At 40.3% G+C, this 27,091-nt stretch overlaps 1 protein-coding gene and 1 pseudogene across 6 annotated transcripts in view; one reads left to right on the plus strand and one right to left on the minus strand.

Moving 5' to 3' along the window:
* The window catches only part of LOC126351268 (histone demethylase UTY), a 310,863-nt gene that overhangs the window by 241,168 nt on the left and 42,604 nt on the right, over positions 1–27,091 (plus strand). For 5 of the 6 annotated variants that reach the window (XM_050002588.1, XM_050002590.1, XM_050002594.1 and 2 more), the window contains 12 exons: positions 1,394–1,646; positions 6,944–7,094; positions 7,578–7,691; positions 9,565–9,726; positions 10,558–10,833; positions 11,053–11,253; positions 13,363–14,102; positions 14,185–14,414; positions 16,956–17,161; positions 17,268–17,573; positions 21,640–21,776; positions 21,865–21,983. In XM_050002588.1, coding sequence (XP_049858545.1) covers positions 1,394–1,646; positions 6,944–7,094; positions 7,578–7,691; positions 9,565–9,726; positions 10,558–10,833; positions 11,053–11,253; positions 13,363–14,102; positions 14,185–14,414; positions 16,956–17,161; positions 17,268–17,573; positions 21,640–21,776; positions 21,865–21,983 — 2,895 coding nt within the window. The remainder of the gene's footprint in view (positions 1–1,393; positions 1,647–6,943; positions 7,095–7,577; positions 7,692–9,564; positions 9,727–10,557; positions 10,834–11,052; positions 11,254–13,362; positions 14,103–14,184; positions 14,415–16,955; positions 17,162–17,267; positions 17,574–21,639; positions 21,777–21,864; positions 21,984–27,091) is intronic. The other variant, XM_050002589.1, reaches the window with a different exon arrangement.
* LOC126287870 (5S ribosomal RNA) lies at positions 22,851–22,968 on the minus strand (annotated as a pseudogene).

Here is a 27,091-nt window from a genome sequence, read left to right on the forward strand (position 1 = left end):
AATCAGGAGCGTATCTACTATCTGTCTCTATATGCCTACTCTGCAAATCACTGTGCAGAAAATGTCAGTCTGTATAGTATTTAGTTGATGTATGGGGGCAACAGAACAGCTATTGTAAGTGCATGTTTGTTCCCAGATACATTTTACATATTTTTGTCTTATTCTCATCATTAGTTCATGACATATATGAAGGAAGCAGTGGGATTACTGCATTATCTAAATTTACCACCAGAATTTTGCAATAACATCACTTTTTCTTCTCATTATTTCCTTTACATTTTATGGGCATCTCCCTTATACTTTTCTCTGAGTTATAGTGACCTATCAGGATCCTTCCATTGTATCTGTGACTGCTTATGTATCAGCTGTTAATTATACTTGAGAATAACTCCTAACCACTAGGGCAGTACTCTAGGGTGTGTTGCAATTTTGTATTGTAACTGATACCATTAACAGTATTTTTTTCAGAACCTTCCCAAATAGTCTATCGTCCAATCACCTTCTGTATTACAGATTTCATAAATGTTCTACTTGTTGTCATCTCATATGTTACTCCTAGATATTTATGTGGTGAAACAGGCTCCAGAAGTTTACTACTGCTGCTGTAGTCTGAATCAGTCAGGTTCTTTCTCTTGTTTATAGAAATTATCTTTCTTTTATCATAATTTAAACAGAGCTGTCATCAAAACACAAAGGGAAACAGTTTGTGAGACATTCTCCAGGGTAAAGCAATCTTTCCTGTAGGAGCAAACAATATGAGAGTGCTAGTAACCTTGTGCAATTTCTTTAATATAGCTTGATTTGTAAAAATATAAGTCCTGGTACTGTGACCTTCTGGGAGTTGTTTATTAGCACGAATAAAACCATTGCTGCATTGGACACAGTGAGCCTGTTTACAGTTTTATGAACAAGAAATAACAGTAACATAATTGGAAGGAAATTGTGAGAAGAAGGTATCAAACCTTAAGTTTTTAAAGGTATCATTTTCTGTGGTTGGGGAAAAAAGACAAGGCAGAATAAGAGAACATGTAAAACGCACACATTTATAGCTTGTTCTGAGTGCTAAATTCCGTGTGTGTTGTTGTGCTAATTGCACTGTTTTATTGCCTCATTACTAAGAGTGTGGGCTTAAATGCAAACTCCATGTTTCAGTTTGTGTTTATTATGTTCTCTGAACCTTTCTGCTTATGCTTTTGTATATTTCTGCAAGGGAAAAATCCCTTTGTATCTCTGTACTCCGTATAACTTAGCCCTTATCGTAGGTGTTTGTATTCCACTTTTGCAACATTGTATTAATTGTGTGTGTTCTTGGTATTATGTGTCATGTTTTATCTACGACTTTCTTTTCTTTATGCAATATGCTGAGTGTATTAAACCATCAAACTTCTTTCAGGTATTTTGTATGAAAGCTGTAATCAGCCCAGTGATGCATTTGCTTGTTATGTGAATGCAACAAGAGGTTCTGGTGGAAATACTGGGAGCCCAATAAGTCCGAACAATACATCTAGTACCATTAATAATAACTTAGCATCACTAACAACATCACCAAGCAGAGCTCCAGGGGGTATGAATCCCAACCTGAGCCAAAGAATAAAGTTCCTGCAGAGTCACTTAGCAAGCGCACCAATGCCCAGCATTACCAGCAAGTAAGCAATTCCCTCGAGAAATAATTTGTTGTCTTGTAGAAACCATGACAAAGTACTTTTAATGCTCTCTCTAAATGTGTGCATGTAAGATAGTTTAAATGCAATGATCACTTCAGAAGTCTTCCTCAAAGTCTATTCAGAATATATGGATGTGTTTAATTTCCAATACATTTTGTTTCCACTCATTGTTATACACAAATTTAATCAAGTTTTCATCAGTGTGAGTAGGTAAATGTGTGGTGTGTTTAATTTCCAATACATTTTGTTTCCACTCATTGTTATACACAAATTTAATCAACTTTTCATCAGTGTGAGTAGGTAAATGTGTGGTTTATTACACTGAAGAGCCAGAGAAACTGTTACACTGTCTAATATTGTTTAGGTTCCTGCATCTATGCAGAAGTGCCACAATACGACGTGGCATGGACTCGACTAATACCTGAAGTAGTGCTGGAGGGAACTGACACCATGAATCCTGCAGGGCTGTCCATAAATCCTTATGAGTATGAGGGGGTGGAGATCTCTTCTGAACAGCATATTGCAAAGCATCCCAGATGTGCTCAGTAATGTTCATGTCTGGGAAGTTTGGTGACCAGCAGAAGTTTTTAAATTCGGAAGTGTGTTCCTGTAGCCACTACGTAGCAATTCTGGATGTGTGGGGTGTCACATTGTCCTGCTATAATTGCCTGAGTCCATCAGAATGTGCAATGGACATAAATGGATGTAGGTGATCAAACAAGATGCTTACCTGTCAGAGTCATATCTATTCGTATCAGGGGTTCCATATCACTCCAACTACACACACCCCACACCATTACAGAGCCTCCACCAGCTTGAACAGTACCCTCCTGACATGAAGGGTCCATTTATTCATGAGGTTCGCTCGATACAATTTGAAACGAGAAACGTCCAACCAGCCAACATGTTTTCAGTCATAAATAGTCCAATGTCGGTGTTGACAGGCCAAGGCGAGGCACAAAGCTTTGTGTTGTGCAGTCATCAAGGGTACAAAAATCGTCCTTCAGCTCCAAAAGCCCATGCCAATGATATTTCGTTGAATGGTTCACACGCTGACACTTGTTGATAGCCCAGCATTGAAATCTGCAGCAATTTGCAGAAGGGTTGCACTTCTGTCACACTGAACAATTCTCTTCTGTCACCATTGGTCTGTTCTTGCAGGATCTCTTTCTGGCTGTAGCAGTGTCAGAGATTTGATATTTTCTCAGATTCCTGATATTCATGATACACTCTGAAATGGTCGTACGGGCAAATCCTTACTTCATCGCTACCTCGGAGACACTGTATCCCATCGCATCTGCGCTGACTGTAACAGGCCCAAAGTCACTTAAATCTTGATAATCTGCCATAGTAGCAGCAGTAATTTATCTAACAACTACCCCAGACTCTTGTTGTTTTATACAGGCGTTGCAGACCGCAGCACCGTATTCTGCCTGTTTACATATGTCTGTATTTGAATATGCATGCCTATACAAGTTTCTTTGGTGCTTCTGCGTATTATATTTGCGTGCACTATTTGTTTGATAAAATTTGTAGAGCAGTAGTTATGATGTTCTCGTTATCTGATATTTGCCTTACCTGCAGTCAATGGTTAAATTAGATAAGGAAATTAAAATTGCCACAATTATAATGGCTGTTGGTCTGCTTTCTGTAATACTGAGCATAATGTTACCACAGGATGCAAGAAACAAATTGTATTGTGTACTTAGTGTGTGGGGTTTGGTTGTGGTGATTGCGTTTGACCTATCCAGATATCCTGTGTGTCACTTTCTTTACAGCCACTGTGTACTGACATGTTGTTACTCGTTGCTGTCCACATTTCTTTTGACAGCCTTAGACTTCTGAAGATTTAACTGTAGCAATTCCATATTGTAGCGATTTTGTTTTGTATTCTTATGTGGAACTACTCTTCATTTACACTTAAATCTTCATTTAGTACCAACAGTTATTTTGTGTTTGTCAGCTTACAAATGTCTTCTTTGACTTTTCTTATTACTCTAATTCAACTTTTTAATGTTATCAGTGTTCACAATAGGTCACAAAATTGTTTTTTTTTTTTTTTTTTTTTTGTCAGATAACCCATTTGCATATGATAAAGTTGTTATAAGAAAATTATTGTTTTTGCTACATATTTTTGTTTTTCACATATGCACGACCATTTACAAAACATAAGAAAATACAATTATTTTAAGGACTTCTAATGCATTTATTTACATACAGTTCCAAAGTTAATAGTTCCAAGTGAACCGTTTTTTTAATTGTCATAAATATTCGCGAAGAGCAACTTCACACATCTTACATTCAAAAGAGGTTTCCCCACAATCTCTAAGTCATAACAAACTTAGTACCTTCTAGAGGGTGCAGTTTTCTTTGAGTCCACATTATTTTTGGTGGAAAATGTTCCCAGCTTCTGACTTGAAGCCTTAGCGGATTTTCTCCTTTGCTTCTTCGTCCCTTAAAAGTATAGACAGGGAGAGTTACATTCTTCAAGAACTGCTCTGCCACATTGAATCAGAATATTGTTGATACCACCCTCTTGGATGCTGGATTCAGTAAGCGGTATATTATGCCTACATTTAGTATTGCTAAGTATTCTAATACCTCTTGACATAGTTTCTCATAAGTTGATACGTATGTCAACTCTAGTCATTCCTTGGTTGTAATTTATAAAAAGTTAGGTTTTAGCTTTGTTTTTTCCATATTTGGGGTAGTTCTACACACTGTGGCCTATCAAGAAGCATTGACAGGAGGTTAACATTTGTCCTGCCTGTCCATTTCCCTGTAAGAATATTTTTTGATGAAGTGAATGTTAGTTGTCCCTTGCTTAGCTTAGTTTCACTGGACATGGGGAAGCATATTTTTCCTTTCTGAGCAACACGAGTTCTCCTGCCTAGCAATTCCCTGAACACACTAGTAGAGCTGTACCAGTTGCCCATGTAAATAGATATCCACTTCCCAAATAGAGTTTTGCACTATTCTAGCACAGTTTTTTCTTTTGCTGAATGGTTGACAGCTACATCACCATTGTCTCCTTTTTTTCCCAGATTATGTCTTCAGATTATAACAGTGCCCATTCTCTGAAGAGTGTACTTTGTATACCTTCATACAAGATCTGCCTCTCTATGGTGGAATATGTTGAATGTATAAATGTCTACCCCTAAACTTCATCAGGCTTTCATTGGTGCTAACTTTCTTACCAGGCAGTTACACTCTTTGAAATGTGTTAAGCAGTTGTGAAATGACTGGTCTGCCTTTCTCAGTTTGTCATGTTGTGTTTCTGGTGAGTAGGTGATAAAGTGCAAATACCTGGAGGAAACCTTGAATCTTGTCAGCAACTTTGTTTCAGCAAATATTGGAGTCTCAGTTATTTTTCTTTTTGACCAATTATCTTGTCTAAAATGTTCTTGCATCTAAGACATGATGATCCAGTGAGCGAGGTATCTTCAGTTCATCAGCTGTTACAGGAAACCAGCATGTGTTGTCTCTGCTTGAATTGGTAGCTAGTGTTTCTGCTGCATAAGGGTTTGTTTCTCTTAAAGTGCACTCAACAAAAACTGTGTTCTTGGAAATTCATTTATGACTTGAAGTTCTATTGGATTTTATCCCTGATGTGACAGAACCTTTGCTACAGTTTTGGATATCACAGTGAAAATAACTAGTTTTAGGGTAATCAGCTATGTTGACCCACTCCGAATGAGTTGCCTTTGAACAGTCTGCAGCACGCTTTATTGTCATCCCAGCACATATTTCTTGATCAACACACTGTGTTGCATACCTTTAGTTTCCCTGTTGTCCAAAATGCTACAGTTTTCATCACTTGATGTTGTATCACTTTGCAGTGTCCATCGAAATCACTTTCTTCTCTTGGCTTCTTCTTTGTAGGCATTGGGCATGTTGTCACTCTCTGAGTTCATGAAACACAGACTAAATGCATGTAAGCTTGAATTAATTGCTCAATTTCACAAATGTACAACTAGTGTCATCTTCCGATATGGCTGCAGAATGATTGCAGAAAGCAACGAGCTATAGAAGAGTTGTGTGTTGCATCTACAGTACTGTGACATGTGTATCAGTTATTGTACTGCAATAAGTGGAACTGCTGTAATGGTTGTGCCTGTCATGGTTTGCTCATAGGTTAAGTAATATAAAAATGTGGTTCGAGTACAGACCATACAGTGGTTCCTCTAGCAATAACAAACACAAAAAAGTGATTAACTATTGTTGCTCCACAATGAAAACTACATTTTTCATTAGAACATTTGCATCCAGCAAACCCTTTCACAGCGCCTCTTATGAAACTACAGCCTGGCTTAGTGGTCTTAGGTCACGTGGGAAGAACACAGAAGAGTTGAGGAGTAAGGTCATGTGGGAAGAACACAGAAGAGTCAAGGAGTAGACACAGGAAAGGCAGGAGGGCAGTGGATTTCTCTGAAAATCTTCAAACTGTTGAAGAACTCTTCATTGCTGCAATTGTAGCATACATTGTGACTGTGGAAAATGGACTTTTTTTGTTTGTAAATTGATGTCTTCTATCATGGTGGAGGTTTTAGTGAATGAGATTTAATACAGAAATGTTAGAGAGATGAGCCCTTCATATCCTGGAAGAAAGTTTGTTGAGCACAGAGATCCAAGTGAAACAAATTGGGTTGATGATGTTGAGTTACTCCACACTCCTAATCATCCCAGACCAAGTGAACTGGGGCAGTGGTAAAACACTGAAATCACATCTGGGAGGAGCAGGATTCAGTTTCCTGTCTGGGCACCTATTCAGAAGAAATGGAACTTCAAACTTTGTCTAGCACCCAGATTTAGATTTCCCTTGGTTACCTTGAAACATAGATGTGAATGTCTTCAGTTTTTGGAAAGACTGTGGGCAGTCTCCTTTCAGAACTCATATTTTCCTTATTTCATTTCCATTTCAGAAAACGGAAATCCACAGGAATCCTTCCATTAAATTAATTTTCAACCTGTTAGTTCCAGATCTTGTGTCGGTCCAGTCTTCTCATACATCCTGATCAGTTTTTATTCACATTAGTTCAGCTATAAACCTGATGATCTCATTGAATTTTATAATTCAGTTAATGCCATTACCCGTATTCCTTCTGCTACATTTTCCCAGGATTATTGACATTATACTGGGAAATATTTTGATTTATGCCTCTTTCGAGACTTGAAGCTTATTGTTTTGCCTGTTCTATATGGTTTACTAAATAGCTACAATTTCTTCCAATTTTGGTGAGAAATCTGTATCCATATTATTATTGTTTTTGTCATTTCAGACGTCGGCAACTGCCATCAATAGAGGAGGCATGGAACCTCCCCATATCTGCAGAAATGTCATCACGACAACAGCAACAACAGCAGCAACAGAACCAAGCTGTTGCGCAGCAGAGGGGGCCAGGAACACCATTCCAGAAGGGATACACACAGGTTAATATGTTTATAACACCCTTATGTTTACAAAGTATGGGAACATGAAGTTAGTTTTTACACAAGCAAGCTGGTGATATGAAGTGACTGAAGTAATTAAGAAGTGGAGGTTATAATAATTGAAATAAGCTCGAGTTTCAGATATATTACGGTAAGTAAATTGTTCAGTAATCTAGAACAGCATATCAGTATAGTTCAACGTTCAGTAAACTGCTCTTTGTTTCCAGAATGTTGATTTTCATCAGCAAAACCACAAGCTCTTGCTGTGAGCAGCCTACATATCATGGTATTAAAAATGTCTTGCTCCCAATTTATCCTCCTCCTCCTCCTCCTCCTCCTCCTCCTCCTCCTCCTAATCTTTTCTTTTTTCTTTTCCTCATAACATTTGATGTATTTTTAAACTATTTGTTGTAAAATTTGCTTTGATTTTGAAGTAGTGCAGCCCATACCAAATAGAAAATTTTAAATTTCTCTTCTTTACAGCCAGGACCACAACCTCAGTACAATGGTATAAATGGCCATCACCAAGTCTCTCCTCAGGGTCCTCCTCCACCCTATCCAGTGCAAACAAATGCTGCTGGAACGAAGAGATTCAAGGTCATTATACTTTTGAAATGTTTTATTTTCTGTGCAGTATATTTAATAAATAAATTAATGATGATGTAAATAAAATAGAAAGAAACTTCCACATGGGAAAAATATATTAAAAACAAAGAGTCCAAGACTTACCAAGCGGGAAAGCGCCGGCAGACAGGCACATGAACAAAACACACAAACACACACACAGAATTACTAGCTTTCGCAACCGATGGTTGCTTCTTCAGGAAGGAGAGGGAAAGACGAAAGGATGTGGGTTTTAAGGGAGAGGGTAAGGAGTCATTCCAATCCCGGGAGTAGAAAGACTTCCCTTAGGGGGAAAAAAGGACAGGTGTACACTCGCGCGCGCACGCACACACACACACACACACACACACACACACACACACACACACACACACACACACACACACACACACACACACCCATCCATCCATCCGCACATACACAGACACAAGCAGACAAATGGTGTGTGTGTGTGTGTGTGTGTGTGTGTGTGTGTGTGTGTGTGTGTGTGTGTGGGCACGCGCGCGCAAGTGTACACTTGTCCATTTTTCCCCCTAAGGGTAGTCTTTCCGCTCCCGGGATTGGAATGACTCCTTACCCTCTCCCTTAAAACCCACATCCTTTTGTCTTTCCCTCTCCTTCCCTCTTTCCTGAAGAAGCAACCATCGGTTGCGAAAGCTAGTAATTCTGTGTGTGTGTTTGTGTGTTTTGTTCATGTGCCTGTCTGCCGGCGCTTTCCCGCTTGGTAAGTCTTGGAATCTTTGTTTTTAATATAATAAATAAATTATATTGAAAACAAAGATTCCAAGAATTACCAAGCGGGAAAGCGCCGGTAGATAGGCACAATAAATAAAACACACACACACACACACAATTTCTAGCTTTCGCAACCGAAGGTTGCTTCTTCAGGAAGGAGGGAAGGAGAGGGAAAGACGAAAGGATGTGGGTTTGAAGGGAGAGGGTAAGGAGTCATTCCAATCCCGGGAGCAGAAAGACTTCCCTTAGGGGGAAAAAAGGACAGGTGTACACTCGCGCGCGCGCGCGCGCGCGCACACACACACATACACACACACACACATACACACACACACACACACACACACACACACACACACACACACACACACACCCATCCATCCATCCATCCATCCGCACATACACAGACACAAGCAGACAAATGTGTGTGTGTGTGTGTGTGTGTGTGTGTGTGTGTGTGTGTGTGTGTGTGTGTGTGTGTGTGTGCGCGCGCGCGCGAGTGTACACCTGTCCTTTTTTCCCCCTAAGGAAAGTCTTTCCGTCTACTTGTGTGTGTGTGTGTGTGTGTGTGTGTGTGTGTGTGTGTGTGTGTGTGTGGCGCGCGCAAGTGTACACTTGTCCATTTTTCCCCCTAAGGGAAGTCTTTCCGCTCCTGGGATTGGAATGACTCCTTACCCTCTCCCTTAAAACCCACATCCTTTTGTCTTTCCCTCTCCTTCCCTCTTTCCTGAAGAAGCAAGCATCGGTTGCGAAAGCTAGAAATTCTGTGTGTGTGTTTGTGTGTTTTATTTATTGTGCCTATCTACAGGCTCTTTTCCGCTTGGTAAGTCTTGGAATCTTTGTTTTTAATATATTTTTCCCATATCGAAGTTTCTTTCTATTTTATTAATAAATAAATTATACTGACATATACTAACTGCAAACAAATTATAGTTTACTGAATTTGCTATCACATACATCACTCATATAAACATTTTCTTGTGCCCTGTCTTCCTTTCATTTTATTTGATTAAAATATCCAGCTGGCATGCTGTATTTGCAAGGGAATAAGTGAAACTAGACATCTACTGTTTATACATATATTCATTAACTGATCTATTTTGTTTCATAGAGTGGGGGAGATGTAGTTGAAAATAGCCCTCCTGGTGCAAGAGTGGCACCAGCAACCAACCAACAGAGAGCAGTGCCACCACCAACATTTATGAACCAACAGCAGCTACACATGCTCCAGTATTTGCAACAGAACATAGCAAATCTTAACCCACAACAACAGGTAATATGACACAGAAAAATATGGACTTTATGCAACTGATTTTTCTGTGACTGTGTATGTGTGTTAGCACTCATGCTTGTGTGCACACTACCATAAGCCCTTTTTTTGTTCTTTCTTCATTAATTCTCTTCATTCTTATATATGACTCTCCTCCTGCTATCATTTATGTGCTGCAATTAAAATTCATACAGTGTTCCAAAGATGGTACAAGCCCTTCTTTTGCAACTTTTAACTAAGTGTATCATGAAATAGCTTAGAAATATTCATTGACCTTTTAAAAAAAGTTTGGGGCCAGAAAAAAAGAGTGAATGTGACACACAGTGTCAATTATATCTTCTGTTGACTCTATTTTTACAATTTACTGAAGAGTAGGGAAAAAATTTTCTGAATAAATGCTGGCAAAAAATTGCTGCACAACCTACATTTATTAATTGTATTTGTACAATTACATTATTTGAGTTTGCTTCAGTGAAATAATTCTGTTTAAAGGGCTTAAAGTTTGAGTTGTTCTCTTTCATTTAATATTTCTTGAAGTTATTTGCTATGTGTCACACAGTGCCCCATTTATGCTAATTGTAAAGAACATCTTATTTTGGATGTGCGCTTATGATATAAGCGCATTGGTTGGAAATGATTTGTTTTGATAAAGCAATCATTATTATAAATCTGTGTTGCAGGGAAAAATGTTGTGCTATTAAATTGCATTTTAAAATGAATACTTCTGATAGTTTGTTCATTATATGGCTGTCAAAGTTTCATTTGACTTGCACTGTTCCATTTAATATAAAAAGAAAAAAAAAAGGTTGTTAACAAACCAGGACTCTTTATTAGGGTATGCTGCAGCAGTTGCAACACCAGTATCGATTAATGCAACAGCATCAGCTGAAGCTACAACAACAGCAGCAGCAACAGCAGCAGCAGCAGCAGCAGCAACAACAACAACAACAACAACAACAGCAGCAGCAGCAGCAGCAACAACAACAACAGCAGCAGCAGCAGCAGCCACAAAGACCTGCAGGAATTACAAGGCAACCACAGCAGCCAGCACAGTATTCACCATACCAACAGAGTTCTGTTATTAAAACATACAGTATGCCACAGCAAACAGTAAGTTTGAAAGAAATCATATGCATATAAAATTAGTCTTTCGAGTTATTTTTATTCATGATATTTTAACCTGCTTTTTTATTTAAGAAAAAAATTGACATATTAACCATTTCAAATTTAATTGAGTTTTCTTTTTGCTACTGGGAAACACTTCATACATTAGGCCTATACAAATTTTAATTTGAACTGTCTGTTCCACAATACTTTATTTTTTTACAGCAGGGTTCAGTAGCACCACAGACTGGTTTTACGGATGCTAGTATTGGGTATTCTGCTGCCACACCTAGCACACAGCAATCACCTGGAATGCCCTACAAAAGTGCAACAGTGGACCATCAATTATCATATCAACAGAGAACTTCCTCCCAACTGCAGCATTATCCATATGGTACTCAGGCTAATTCTACAGGCTTCACACAGGTAAGATGAGCTTGCAGCTCTTACTTATACTTAGCCACATCTGCACCCCACAAACTATTCTTCATTTAACCAAGTGATGTGTTACAGTGGTTAAGACATTAGACTCACCTTCAGGAGGAGTGAAGTTCAAATTCCCATCCAATCATCTTTATTTAGATTTTTCATGTTTTCCTTAAATCACTTAATTTGAATACCAGGGTGATTAATTCAAGTAGTGCATGGCAGTCCTCCCTCAAATCTTTGTGTTGTTCAAGGTTTTGCTCTGTCTTCAATGCTGTCTTTATTGGCAAGATGCAGAGCCCCAGTCATCTTTCCTTCTTTATGCTCCATTTAAGACTGATGACGTGATAATGCAATGGCAGCAAATTAATGGAATTATAAAACTTCTATGGCTGGTTTATAAGTTTCAAGAAGTCACTCATGTAGTTTGTTTTCAGTATATAGAATTTAATTAGTGTGTTTTCAGAAAATATTGATTCATCATATGCATGTCCTTCATATTATCTTTTATATGCTATACATCGGATACCCTCATAAGTTGTTATAACATTTTAGTGAACTTTGCCCTACACGCAAATAGATATGAGTGATTCATTAAAGTTTCAAATTTTCTAAACTTGTTGCTCTCATCTCCAAGGAACAGGAATACTTTTATACAATAGAGTTTTAATTAAAACGATTTATCAGAGAATGAACGAACAATGACAACTTTATCTCAGTATAATGTTGCATAGGGGAGAAAAATACGCAGGAGAGCGTGTCACTGGTCCCACTTTAAGACACAGAAAAACAAAAGTCACATGTAAAAGGCAGGAATTAGAGGATATGTTTGCTTTCTTTAATGAAATATATGTACTCTTCCTGCCTTTTGTCTATGAATTTTGTGTTGTTAAGCAATTGATGTTTCCCTGAGACTAATTCAGGCTGACTGCATATTCTAACTGCCCAAACTCAGTGTATGAGATTGATATATGTTACCTTGTTGAACATAATACGTAAAAAGTAATGCTGTCCACAATCCAAGATTGATTTGAAGACCACAGTGGTTTATTACTCGTGGCACTTTTGAACTGACATACTCAGCCAGTTATAAGGGGACCAACATATTTTTTTGCCATTTGGCTTCATTCACTTTTGAAATAATTAAAGTAATATGTCTGGAGATCATATGTGTTGGAACCGTTACATTTCCATATCCCATCCAAATGTTAAGCTATTGGTTGGACAACCATTATTGTAATAAATGGTACCTTGCACAGGCTATGATGTGGAGTGCTGGTCTAGCCCATATGGATAAACGGTGTGCAAGAGGTAGTGCAGCAGTATTTGCAGGTACATGCATCTGGGAAAGTACAGAAGAGGTACTGTCAGAAGGGAAATTTAGTATGGCAGCTTAATTAGTAAGAGCATTTCACATTAAAGATAAGGTTCCATTCTTGAGTCACATTCAGGAACACACTTTCAATCTCAAGAAGTTTCTAAAACAGTGCACACTCCACCAAAGAGTGAAAATTTCATTCTGGTTTTCCTGAAATAATTCCATATTCATCTGATATTCCTGAAATGACAAAATGACAATGTTTTTGGGGGGATGGAAGGGAAGTCAGTGAATGAAAATGGCAAGTAGTACGCTTGAAGGCACAGATTTTAGAAATGAGAAGCAAGTAGGCTCTTGCATATCTAAATGAGAAACCAACAGCTTTGCAGTTCAGGCATTTATGTCTTGTATCACTTTATTCTCCTTCAGTTTGGTTACTTGCTTGTATTTTTGTTTTAACTCCAGAGAGCAATCGTCAGAAAGGAAGCTTAAGGTGGACAGCTAAGTCGATAAAAGCACACTACTGTGAGTCAGTTTATTCTTGTATTTCACAAACATAAGCTGCCTCTCTTATTTTCAATAATTATTTTAATTCTTTGTTTGTTAAAGACTTAAATGAAAAATATGTACATATTTTTTCATGTTGGTACCTTTTGTGTTAAGTGATTCAGCCTGAAAAGTTCCCTTACGAGGAAAATGCAGTGGGAGGCTTTTTAACCTTGAAATTATATGCTGCTTCCATTATTAAAATGATTTTCTGATTTTTATGTTACTGGTTTTATCTTCTTCAGATATCTTCAACTACAACACCTCATGCAACACCACCAGCTCATTCAACTTTGGAGTCAAGTTCTTATCACCATACTTACCCAACATCAAATTCTCCTTCGAGCAAAGAACTTGCTGTGAGTGACCAAGAGCTACAGGCTTTACTTTCCCAGAAGGATATTGCAACATCACTAGCAGAAGATTTGTTGAAACATTTTGGGTCAGGTAGTGAAGATTTAGATGTGAAGGTGGAAGAGCCTATATCAACAAATCAAGTTGCCATTACATCAACATCAAATCAACAGAACTCCAATACTTTGAGCTCAGGACCATTTTCTCCCTCAAATTTGCCAGATGACAGCAGTGGCAATAATTCTACAGTAATAATGAACTCTGGTGCATCTACTGCTGGCGAAGCTGTGAATGTAAAACAGTCGATGTCTCCAGCAGTCAGTACTGCAAATAGTCCAAAACATGAACAGGCACCAACACCTTCGTCCAGTGCTTCTACTGTAACATGCTCACCCAAACAAGAGATAAAAACAGAAGGAATATCCACTACTGTGAAAAGTGAATCTCAGAGCTTAATTACAACAAGAAGTACTTCACAAACTTCCCAGAACACCAATCGTGTTCCATCAGTATTACAGCAGGATTTGAAAGTAGAAGCTGCAGTTTTAGAATTTTCGAACTTATGTGAGCCCCAACCTGAAACGGAATACAGCATAGATATGGATGCCAAGTCTGTGATAGAGGCATGCAAGTAAGTATCTCAGTCCTGTATTTCCAGCATGATGGCTGTTCTTATTTTCCACAACTGTCTGTTCTTTACTTCTGTTTTGCAGGGGCCGAGGGCTAAATGGTGTCTCAAACTGCAGCATTTTGTCAGACCGTGCTCCTCCACCACAGCCTCCAGATCCACCTCAGCAGCGACTAACAAGGGAACAGCTGCTTCCTCCAACCCCCTCTGTGTACCTGGAAAACAAAAAGGATGCATTCAGCCCACAGCTACAAGAGTTCTGCCTCAAGCATCCAATTGCTGTTGTCAGAGGCCTAGCAGCAGCACTTAAATTAGGTATCTCTTTAATAATGCTGTAAATGAATAGCAGAGATTCTGAATTTCATGTGTAAGTTTTACAGCGGCTATCCATAAGCTTTTAGGTATCACTTCAAAAAAATAAAGACATGTAATTAATTTTTTCTGTGTAAATGTCCACAGTTCTGATAAACACTGAAATTGGCACATCACAGTACTATAGTGTGTTGTTACAGGAGTCAAAACAAAATGGTCCACCTCATTGGTAAGTGGAGTGCCTGTGCAGTAATTAATTTTCACAGCAGCGAAAATGCTTTAGCTGTGTTGGGGCCAATGTAGACACAACTGCAACATTTCTGTTGCTTTTGAAAGTGAATTATCTGTACAATACTCCTTTTTATCAACAGACCATGCCATGTCGGCTTGTGTCTGTGTATGTGCAGATGGATGTGTGTGTGTGTGTGTGTGTGTGTGTGTGTGTGTGTGTGTGTGTGTGTGTGCGCGTGCGCGTGTGTGTGCGTGCGTGCGCGTGTACGTGCGCGTGCGTGCGCACCTGTCCTTTTTTCCCCCTAAGGTAAGTCTTTCCGCTCCCGGGATTGGAATGACTCCTTACCCTCTCCCTTAAAACCCACATCCTTTCGTCCTTCCCTCTTTCCTGAAGAAGCAACCGTTGGTTGCGAAAGCTAGAAATTATGTGCGTGTGTTTGTGTGTTTTATTTATTGTGCCTATCTACCGGCGCTTTCCCGCTTGGTAAGTCTTGGAATCTTTGTTTTTAATATATTTTTCCCATGTGGAAGTTTCTTTCTATTTTATATACTATGGTGTGAGGTTTTTATAGTGTACCAGTGTTTAAAAACAAACAAAACTGAATTATCTAACTTTATTTTATTGAGATTATGTATAAAATTTTAAGACTGAACATAAGATAGTCTATCTGTGATCTACTTTCAGTTTAAGAAATTGTAAATTTTATTTTTGTAATCATATCAGCAAATTAAATGATTTTTAATGCTGGATATTAATACAACCTGGCATTCAGTTTCTGTGAAGACATAGTTAACACTGTATGTTGTGATTACCTGGTACTGTGTGCTGTATTGGTGTTTAAATCCACATCTGTGCTTGGAAATGACAGGAATCCTGGTTCCCAGTATGTTGTATGTATAATGAACACAGCAATTACTTTCTATGGAGAAAGAAATTCGTTAGCACTGTTGGTGTTCTTTGTGGAGTATATGAAGAAGTTGATTTAAACATGTTTTTCATGAGAAGCTGGTTTAAATCAGTGCAGTCTCTTCTGTACTTAACTATTTATATTTTCTTTAATTCACTTCATACAGGCATGTGAAAATTCTGCTGACTCTCAGCTTTCTTTGTCCCAAGAATGATCATAAGGTTACATTCTTGGTTTGTCCTTTACGTTTATTTTGCCAATAGCTGATGTAGTTCAAGGCACTTGGCCTTAAGATCTCAAAAGCATGTGTGTGAATAAGGGGAGCAGTAGTCAATTACTCAACAGTCCAACTGTGACAAGAATATGATAGATGAAAATTACAGATTGAACTAGGCGCAATTGCATATTATTCCACCCCAACAGGAGGGAAAAAATATGGATTCAGAGCTTCAAAATACAAAGTAATTTATAAGGACCATTTTAAACCTTCCTCGAGACAGTGTGTGGACCATGGTTAATTCCAATTAAGATACCTTTTCTTTTTTTTCTTCTTCTTCTGCTTCATTAGGCCTCTTCAGGATCACTTGTGGCTTGTTTTGCACATCTTCTTTCTTCCCAATACCTCTCCACTCTCTTGCTGCTTCTGTTTCTTTCTTCTTCTGTTAAGACAGCTTTGATTTTGGTGTCCGGCCGCCTGTGACCATCCACCAACCCTTTATACTTCTCTCTGTCCTGTACTACTGCCTGCAGACTCCTTTCTTTTATTCCTGCTGCCTTCCAGTCATCTCTGACTTCCTTCACCCATTTGTTTCCCATATGACATGTTGCATTCCATATCTTTTTAGTCAACCTCTTTTCATCCATCTTCATGATGTGCCCAACAAATTGTAACCTCCTCTTCCGTATCTTGCTCAATATGGATTCAATATTTTCGTACAGTTCCTGTTGTGTTCTGTGTATCCAGATATCCCCATGTTTTTTGGTGTCTTATATGTCACAAAATTTTCCACTCCTCCTACTCCAACAGTATACAAGCTCTCTTGGTGAGTGTGATCATTTCTGATCCATACAGAGCAGCATTTCTTACAGTTGCTGTGTAATGTCGCAATTTGACATTCCGTGTCAGATTTTTCTTGTCATATGGTGTTTTCACCGCATACCAAAGTTTCTGCATAAGCTGTGCCCTGTCTACTGCACTACTACTGTTCTGTATGTTATCCGTTACCTTCTCCCCCAAATAACAACAACTATTGACTTTCTCAACCACTTGGCCATCTATTTTCCAGTCAGACTCAGTGTTTGGTGTCTTAGTCTTTCATATATAAAATGGTTACAGATTATATTTAGTGATCAGTCTGTACTGTAGATAACATTTTAGCTAACTAGACATTTTTTTGTCCTTTAGACCTAGGTCTGTTCTCAACAAAGACACTTGTTGAGGCAAATCCAGACCATAGCGTTGAAGTTAGAACACAAATGCAGCAAACATCAGATGAAAACTGGGACCCACAGCAAGGCCGAAAAGTTTGGGCCTGTATTAGTCACAGATCACACACCACTATTGCCAAATATGCTCAGTATCAGGCATCATCTTTCCAGGACAGCTTGAAGGTAAAATAGTCTCACATGATGCTTTTAATGAATAATACGCTATACAGATATATTTCCCATTGGTGAGAACTCTCATGTCAGTGTGAGGGCTTTTTTATTTTTCCAGGAAGAAGGTGAAAGAACAGCAGGAGCACACAACAGTAATCTGTCAGATTCGGACTCGAAAGATTCTACAGGAAATGTGCGTCGAAAGAAAGGAGGTGCATTTGGAGGTTCAGGTGGTGGGAAGTCGGGGCCCAAAATGTTAAGATTTGGTACTAATGTTGATCTCTCAGATGAACGAAAATGGAGACCTCAACTGCAGGAACTCATGAAATTACCAGCATTTGCTCGTGTTGTCTCTGCTGGAAATATGTTGTCCCATGTTGGTCATGTTATTCTTGGCATGAACACAGTACAACTGTACATGAAGGTACTAATATTTAGTTACAAAAATATTTTCAGAATCCTTCTGATATGCTTGAAAACAGTATGTATAACTTTTTCAGCTGTTGCAATTATGTTTGTTTTATTTTGTTTTCATGCACGATAAGTCACACAGAGATTGAAGCAGTGGATGATAACATCCTTAGTTTTATTGTTGAAAGTGTCTGTGCATTATTTTTCGTTGTTTTCAAATTTAAAGTGTTTTGTGCGTTGTAATTAGAGATGCAAATCATACCAGCAGGAATATACATCTGTGGACTAGATATATTAAGCTTTGAAAGTCCTATGGCACTGATAATGTCATTTATTTTAATTTTTTAAGTCATTATTATTTTTCTGTGAAAACATAAGCATTTGGGATTGTATGGTAATGATAACACTGTTTAGCTTAATTTTTTATGTGGTTATTATTTTTCTGTGAAAATGTAACTGTTTGAGGTGTTTCAGATTAAAATGTTAGTTTATGTTAATTCTTCACTGATATTGTCTATAAAGCATACATAAACAGTCTCTCATACTTTCGTGTGAGTCTAGTTAGTTGCCTTTCGTGAGAAATGTATTGCTCTTTAAAGAGAGGTAATGATTTTGAAGCCTACCCCCAGTCTAAAAGATATCCTGCTCTTATGTTGTGCCTATCACCATTTCTTGCTATGTGGGTCATTGCTTGCTATATGGGTCATATCCCTGTGAAATAAACTAGTGCAAGACGATACCCAATGCACCCTCCCACCTGTTACTGTTTCTGAGCTGTTCTGATTTCAAACAGTGGTTGTTTCATAAAATTTCATTCTATACACATCAAAAAGAGTTTTGCCTCACCCCAGCTCCCAGAACCCCTGAAGATAGACACAATCCCTTTGACTGTTGATAGACGTCACTAAATCTGCCCAAAGATGTGAACAACCATGCGTGAGCAGCGCCTCTTAGACAGAGAGTGTCCAACAGCCGATCAGTTCCAGTCAATCCACCAAGAAAGAGGTACATGCACGTGGTGACTGTAGATCAGCCATGCCTAGATGGTCAGTACCATGGTTCAGTCGCGTCTGCATTGTTACTTTGTGCCAGGAAAGGCTGTCAACAAGGGAAGTGTCCAGGCATCTCGGAATGAACCGAAGCGATGTTGTACAGACATGGAGGAGATACAGAGAGACAGGAACTGTTTATGACATGCCTCGCTAAGGCCACTCAAGAGCTACTACTGCAGTGGATGACCACTACATACAGATTATGACTCAGAGGAACCCTCACAGCGATGCCACCATGTTGATTAATGCTTGTTGTGCAGCCACCAGACGTCTTGTCACAACTCAAACTGTGCGCAATAGGCTGCATGGTGTGCAACTTCACTCCTGACATCCATGGCAAGGTCCATCTTTGCTACCATGACACCATGCAGCGTAATGCAAATGGGCCCAACAGCATGCTGAATGGACTGTTCAGGATTGGCATCACATTCTCTTCACCAGTGGGTGTCACATATGCCTTCAACCAGACAATCGTCGGAGACATGTTTGGAGGCAACCCAGTCAGGCTGAATGCCTTAGACACACGGTCCAGTGAGTGCAGCAAGGTGGAGGTTCCTGCTGTTTTGGGGTGGCATTATGTGGGGCCGATGTACACTGCTGGTGGTCATGGAAGGTGTTGTAACGGCTGTACAATATGTGAATGCTATCCTTCAACTGATGGTGCAACTATGTCGGCAGCATATTGGCGAGGCATTCGTCTTCATGGATGAAGACATCATGCACATCTTGTGAATGACTTTCTTCAGGGTAGCAACATCACTGGACTAGAGTGGCCAGCATGTTCTCCAGACATGAACACTATCGAACATGCCTGGGATAGATAGGAAAGGGCTGTTTATGGATGACGTGACCCACCAACCACTCTGAGGGATCTACGCCGAATTTGCCATTGAGGAGTGGGACAATCTGGACCAACAGTGCCTTGATGAACTTTTGGATAGTATGCCACGATGAATACAGGCATATATCAATGAAAGAGGACATGCTACTGGGTATTAGAGATACCGGTGTGTACAGCAATCTGGACCACCACCTCTGAAGGTCTTGCTGTATGGTGGTACAACATGCAATATGTGGTTTTCATTAGCAATAAAAAGGGCGAAAATGATGTTTATGTTGCCCTCTATTCCAGTTTTCTGTACAGGATACAGAACTCTCGGAACCAAGATGATGCAAAACATTTTTTGCTGTATGTATTTTATTTCTTGCTTTGTTTAACTACTTACAGTTCCAGTTATACTCCTGATCTTAATTACCTGTACTGTTATTGTACTATGAGGGGTGTTCAATAAGTAATGCAACACATTTTGTTTGTGAAAGCAGGTTGGTTTTGTTCAGGATTCCAGTACACTGCATTAGTCCCCAGTCTTTTGGCTATAAAACCATATTTTTCAACTTTATCTTTGTTCAATGTGACTGCTTTATGCCACCTTATTGCGAGGGCCTATATGTCCACATGCTACCACTCTACTGCATCAACATCAGAGTCAATGTCTTGCTGCATCATTAACCTCACCATTATCTATATACTGCTTCCTGCAGAGTGCATCCTTCACTGGGCCAAATGGCTGAAATTGGAAGGTGTGAGATCCTTGCTGTAGGGTTCATAAGGAAGAACAGTTCATTGAAGTTTTGTGGGCTGCTCTTGGGTGTGCAGACTTGTGAAAGTTCTTGTGTTATGGAGAAGCAGGAGTTTCTTTGCATTTTTATGGTGGCTATCTTACTGAGGTCATTTCATAAATTTCCTGAGGGTAACGCAATACACTTCGGAGTTGATCATTGCATCATTAGGGAAGATATCAAACAGAATTTGCATTTTGTTTTCAGTTCAAAGTGATGAACCCATGTTTCATCATCTCTGATGATGTTTGACAAAATTTGTCATGCTCAGCCTCATAACATGTAAGCAATTCTGCACAATCGTCCTTTGTTGCTCTTCATGGTCGTCTGTTGGGTGGTGAGAAACCCAGGATGCCCACCCCATTGAGTACTCCCAACAGGTATATGGGCATGTCAGCACTACCATCAGAGATGTCCAGTTAAGCAGTGAGGTGTTTGATTGTGATCCGTTGACCTCATGAAATGTGTGTGTCTGCACGATCCAACATTGCAGAACTCACAGCTGTGTGTGGTCAGTTGACATATGAGAGATCGGACAGGTTTGGATGACCTTTTGGCAATGATGATGGACACTTTGATGATGACTTACCATACTTTTGTTGACTGCTAGGTCTTCACAGACATTGTGCAGTTACCTCTGAATACCTGCATCACTCTGGTTTTCCGTCAAAAGAAACTCAGTGACAGGTCTCTGCTTAGAATTAGAACACACTTCCATTAAACACTCCAATTTCGAGGCTACACATAACTCTTTTCATCTATTGAAACTAAATTGAAACAATAAAGGCTCAAGCAGGAATATTTCACAATGTACCACAACAAAATCTGCATTTTTCAACCGAGAATGGCCAAGGAAAAAGGTGTGTTGCATTACTTATTGAATGCCCTTTGTTCTTGTAACTGATGCTGCATCCTTTTTGTGACTTCACCTACTCAAATGTGGGATTCAAATATTACTTTAATTATGTCAACCACAGTAACATGTCTATGGCAGCTGGCAAGTTTAATATGATATTTGAAATTTGTAATGTCAAACACTAGCTGTATAAGGAGATGTTGAGTAGTGAATAGATTAATAAATAAGAATAAGAATTTTAATTTTAATGGTCAGCTTTTGAACTTGGTTCCTTCTTTATATTGAATCTTAATTGCAAAGTTGAACATTTTGTTCTTTTGCTTAAGCACTGTTCAACACTTTCATTTGTGTAATCTCAAATCAGTAGTTTCTTAGAAATGCAAGTTCTGACTATAATATGTAGTTCATCATAGTACTTGCATTAAAGATTTAGATGGACACTTTGAAATATATGATGGGATGGATAGATGTTTGTGTGTTGGAATGCCTCAATTGTAAAGTGTCTACAATAAATTATAGAATGCTGTTTAATCTGTGGTGTTTAATTTCAGGTTCCTGGAAGCAGGACTCCGGGACACCAAGAGAATAACAACTTCTGCTCCATCAATATTAACATTGGCCCAGGTGACTGTGAATGGTTTGCTGTGCCTGATGCGTACTGGGGAGTTATTTACAATCTTTGTGAAAGGTAAGCTGTTCAGAAATTAAGCAGTTTACAGAAATTTCATTTGTAATCTAATTTTTGGTGAATAACACTATTGTTTATTCCCCTCTAGGAATAATATAAACTACCTTCATGGCTCCTGGTGGCCTTCTTTAGATGATTTATATGAGGAAAATATACCAGTCTATCGATTCATGCAGAGGCCAGGAGATTTAGTATGGGTCAATGCAGGTTAGTGCTATCTTACACAATTCTTCCCCTCTTTGTTTTCTTTTCCCAGTTCCTCACCTCTACCTCCATCCCATTTCCCTCAAATAACTTTTCCCTACAAATGAATATATGTGTATTTAAATCTTGCTACCACACACGGTATATAAGCCAGAGTACTGACTAATTATCATTCACTAAATCAATTATGAATGTGATTATAAATTCTAAAATCTGAGAACCAGTTATCCAAAGCAGCTGTGAGGCTATGCAAAAATTCGAGCTTTTGCAACTGGCGGTTGCTTCGTCAGGAAAGAGGGAAGGAGAAGAAAAGATGAAAGGATGTGGGTTTTAAGGGAGAGGGTAAGGAGTCATTCCAATCCTGGGAGCAGAAAGACTTACCTTAGGGGGGAAAAAGGATAGGTACACACACACACACACACACACACACACACACACACACACACACATCCATCCGGACATACACAGTGTGTGTATGTGCGGATGGATATGTGTGTGTGCGAGTGTATTCCTATTCTTTTTTCCCCCTAAGGTAAGTCTTTCCACTCCCGGGATTGGAATGACTCTTTACCCTCTCCCTTAAAACCCACATCCTTTCATCTTTCCCTCTCCTTCCCTCTTTCTTGACGAAGCAACCGCCGGTTGCGAAAGTTCGAATTTTGTGTGTATTTTTGTGTTTGTTTGTGTGTGTATCGACCTGCTAGCGCTTTTGTTCGCCATGTCATCCTGCGTGGAGGATGCGGATAGGAGGGTCGTGGGGTCAGCACACTGCTCTCCCGGTCGTTATGATGGTATTCTTGACCAAAGCCACTACCAGTTGGTCGAGTAGCTCCTCAATTGGCATCATGAGGCTGAGTGCATCCCGAAAAATGGCAACAGCACATGGTGGCCTGGATGGTCACCCATCCAAGTGCTGACCACGCCCAACAGCGCTTAACTTTGGTGATCTCACGGGAACCGGAGTAACCACTGAGGCAAGGCCGTTGCCGATCCTGGTATCAACCTTGGACCAAATCTCAAATCCTTGGATACTGAATAACTAGCTGCTCTTGAGTGTACTGTTTTCATGCCTCATGCAGTTCTTGCAAAGAAATAACAGCTGGCACCAGTATCAGTGGAATAGTATGCATGACAGAATATAATGAGATGCCCCTTTTGTGTCAAAAAACTGTTTGAATTTCTTCTATTGTAGCAAGAGATGGGATGTGGAGCTTATGTGAAACTATGCCAAGGATATATGGGGGAAAAATGAAAAAGCAAGTTATGTACAGTAGTTTGTTTGGTATGTGGTGCTACTGTTGAAGTCTAAGAAGGGAAGTAGGGCACGTATGTACCCTGTGGTAAAGGCCAGGCCCAGGGAGGGGTGATTACGTGAGCTGGTACCTTCCAAATGGGCCGATTGGTCCCTCCGTCCATTTTTCGGGAGGTGTGACCTGAGGTGTGGACAATCACTTAAGGCGGGGGTCCCTCAGAGAGGCCCCCCACTAGGAAAGAGTGTGCCATCGGAGATGCCGGTAATCATTGGGGATACTTTCACAATGGTTTCCTCTACTTCTACAACTTCTGAACACAAGAGAAAGCTAGATGAGTCACAGCCGTGGACAGTTCTTTCATCTGTGCCAAAGTTCCTTGTTGTTTCTCAGTCTGACGAAGGCCAAGGCTTGTCCACAGTCAACCCTTTCATTATTCAAAAAGGTGTCGATGCAGTTGCAGGTCCTGTAAAGTCTTGTTCCCGCTTAAGAAATGGCACCTTGTTGTTACAAACAGTGTCCTCCACGCACATAAATTGTTTCGGGCTACACTGCTACACACCTTCCATGTCTTGGTGGAAGCGCAGGATGGTTTATGCAAGGTCACTTGACGGATTATCCAATGAGAACATTCAAAATTCCCTGCCTGACCAGGGTGTAACGGCTGTACATTGAGTCATGAAAAGGGTGATAAGGAATCGGTACTGACCCACACTCTCTTCTTGATGTTTGACAGAGTTCAACTTCCATCGCACATTAAAGCAGGATATGAGATCATTTCCGTTCGACCTTACATCTCCAACCCTACATGTTGCTATCAGTGTCAGCAGTTTAATCAGCCAGTTGTGTTCCAATATGGCCAAATGTATTACATGTGGCAGGGATGCTCATGAGGGTCACTGTCCACCCCCGTCCCTTGTTGCTTCAAGTGAATGGGTAACCATGCTGCTTCCTCTAGAGGTTGTCCTATTTTTAAAGATAAATGAATTATTCAGGAAATCTGAGTGAAGGAAAAAGTGTCTACCTTTGCTGCTTGTAAGTTATTCACCAGTAGAAAGTCCACTGTGTTCCCAGCGGGTAAATATAGCACTGTCCTGACTTCTCCTCGACCTAATAAGGAGGTAACCACGCAGATTGGCGATCTCACCTTTAGCGCCATGGTCGTCTGATCGGCCAGCTCTAAGATCGCCTATTCAACTTCCCCACTATCAACCGCTCACTCTAAGGCTCAACCTTCACCGACTCCTACTAAATTACAGGCCTCTAAATCGAATACCCAGACTTCCAAGACAAGAGCCTACTCATGAAGATTTTTTACATACCCAAACCTCACAACCATAACATCCTCCCTCATTTCAACGTCCTGCTTCCAAGAAGGCTCATAAGAAACAAAGTTCCTCTCCTTCTCAGTTACAGCGTCTCTCTTCTACAGTGCCACCCAGTGGTAGCCATCCTCGGCCTTCTTCTGTGTTGCCAAGACGCACAGCTGGTGGCCGATCAACGAGCCGATATTGGCAGCAGGAGCTGCCCCCGAACAACCTATGGATTACGAACTTCTGTCTTTTGTGGAGTGTTGTTCCACGCCGTCAGCTGCTGGCTCTCAGTGCTCGTTGAGTTGACGGCAACTGTGGTGAGATTTGTCCCTGTTCTGTCCCCCTGTGTCAATTATCCATTGGAATATCTACGGAATTCACTCCAATGGGGATGAATTGTCAATCCTCTTACGATCCTACTCCCCGGTCTTCTTTTGTCTTCAGGAAACACAGTTACATCCCCATGATCGCTTTGCCTTCCCTCATTTGCAATTAGTCTGGATTGGTCTCCCCTCTGTCGATGGCACTCCAGCACATGGGGGACTTTACAATTCTTCTCCATGATACTATCCATCACCACCCAATCCCCTTAAACAGTTCCTTCCAAGATGTAGCTGTATATCTTTCCCTTTCTGGATAAACCTTCTCTCTTTGTACCATACACCACATTCCGTCGTCTACACCAATAGCAAGAGCCAATCTCCTTCATCAGCTCCCACCCCCTCATTTGCTGGTTGGGGACTTCAGTGCTCACCATCCGCTTTGGGGATCTCCGCATCCTTGTCCAAGAGGCTCCCTATTGATTGTCCTCTTCCATAAAGTGGATCTTGTTTGCCTCAACACTGAGGAACCTACATTTTTTCCTACACATTCATGTCAACCTCCTCTCATTTGGACCTTTTGGTCGGTACTGTTCAGCTAGTTCGGTGCTTCGAATTGCTCACTCTTTATGATACACACTCGAGTGACCATTTTCCATGTGCCCTTCAACTACAGCTAAAACTGCCATCTATGCGCCCAAGACACTGGAAGTTTTCCCTAGCCAATTAGACACTTTTCTCCTCTCTGTCAACATTTGATGACCATCAATTTCCTTGCATTGACGATCAGCTCACTTACGTTACAGAAGTTATTTTTACAGCTGCAGAACGTTGAACACCTCGTACCTCCCCTCCCTCCCCCCCACCCCCCCACCCTCTCCAGTTCCTTGGTGGAACGAGACATGCTGTGACAATACACGAGCTGAGACATGCTCTTCGTGTTTTCTGCCACCATCCTATGTTGGCCAACTGTATCCGCCATAAGCAGCTACATGCGCGATGCTGTTGCATCGTCTGTGATGGCAAGAAGGCAAGCTGGGACTTTTTTACCAGCTCCTTTAATACCTTCACTCCCTCACCTTTAGTTTGGAGTTGAATTCAATGCTTATCTGGCATTTCTAGTTTCTCCCCGATCTCTGGTCTAACTGTTGCGCAGGATACCTTAGTGGACCCAGTCGCAATTTCTAAATCATTGGGTGAACACTTTGCTGAGATTTTGAGCTCTTCAAATTACCCGCAAGCCTTTCTAACAAAGAAATGACTAGCAGAAGGGCACTATCTTGCTTTCTCCTCTCAAAATTGCGAGAGCTGTAATACTGTTTTTTCTATGAGGAAACTCCAACATGCACTCTCTTCCTCTTGCTCTTCCGCCCCAGGACTGATGGCACCAATGTCCAAATGTTGCTGCATTTATCATACCATATTCTGCATTACCTCCTTCGCCTTTATAATTGAATTTGGACTGACAGTACCTTTCCCAGTAGATGGCAGGAAGCTATCATCATTCTTGTTCCAAAACCTGGAAAGGACAAACATTTCCCCTTTAGCTATCACCCCATCTCTCTCATGAGTAGTGTATGTAAGGTTTTGGAGTGATGGTAATTTGCCGTTCGGGCTGGTGGCTGGAGTCCTGAAACCTTTTAACACCTGCCCGAAAGCATCGTTTCACAGTTGACCATCTTGTTGCTCTGTCCACTCATATCATGAACAATTTTCTTAGGAAACTCCAAACGGTAGCTATATTTTTTGATCTGGAGAGGGCATACAATACCTGTTGGAGGATAGGCATCCTCTGCACACTGTTCTTTTGGGGCTTTTGAGGTCAGCTACCCCTTTCCACCCATGAATTTATGACAGAGTGCACATTTAAGGTGCAAGTGAACACAACTCTCTCCCGTACTTTCTCCCAAGAAAACAGGCTGCCCCAGGGCTCCATGTTAAGTTTTGTACTGTTTGCCATTGCCATAAATCCAATTATGGATTGTCTCCTTCCCGATGTCTCAGGCTCCCTCATTGTCAATGATGATTTTAAAATCTACCACAGCTCTCAGTGGACCAGCCTTCTTGAGCGATGTCTTCAAGGATGTGTCAATCGCCTCCACTCAAAGAGCATCAGAACAGGCTTCCGATTTTCTCCCAGTAAGACCATCTGTGTAAATTTTTGGACCCGCATAGAGTTTTATCCACCTTCCCTACATCTAGGCCCTGTCGGTCTTCTGTTTGCAGAC

This window comes from Schistocerca gregaria, chromosome 1 (assembly GCF_023897955.1).
Source record: "Schistocerca gregaria isolate iqSchGreg1 chromosome 1, iqSchGreg1.2, whole genome shotgun sequence".
In the NCBI taxonomy this organism is placed as follows: domain Eukaryota; kingdom Metazoa; phylum Arthropoda; class Insecta; order Orthoptera; family Acrididae; genus Schistocerca; species Schistocerca gregaria.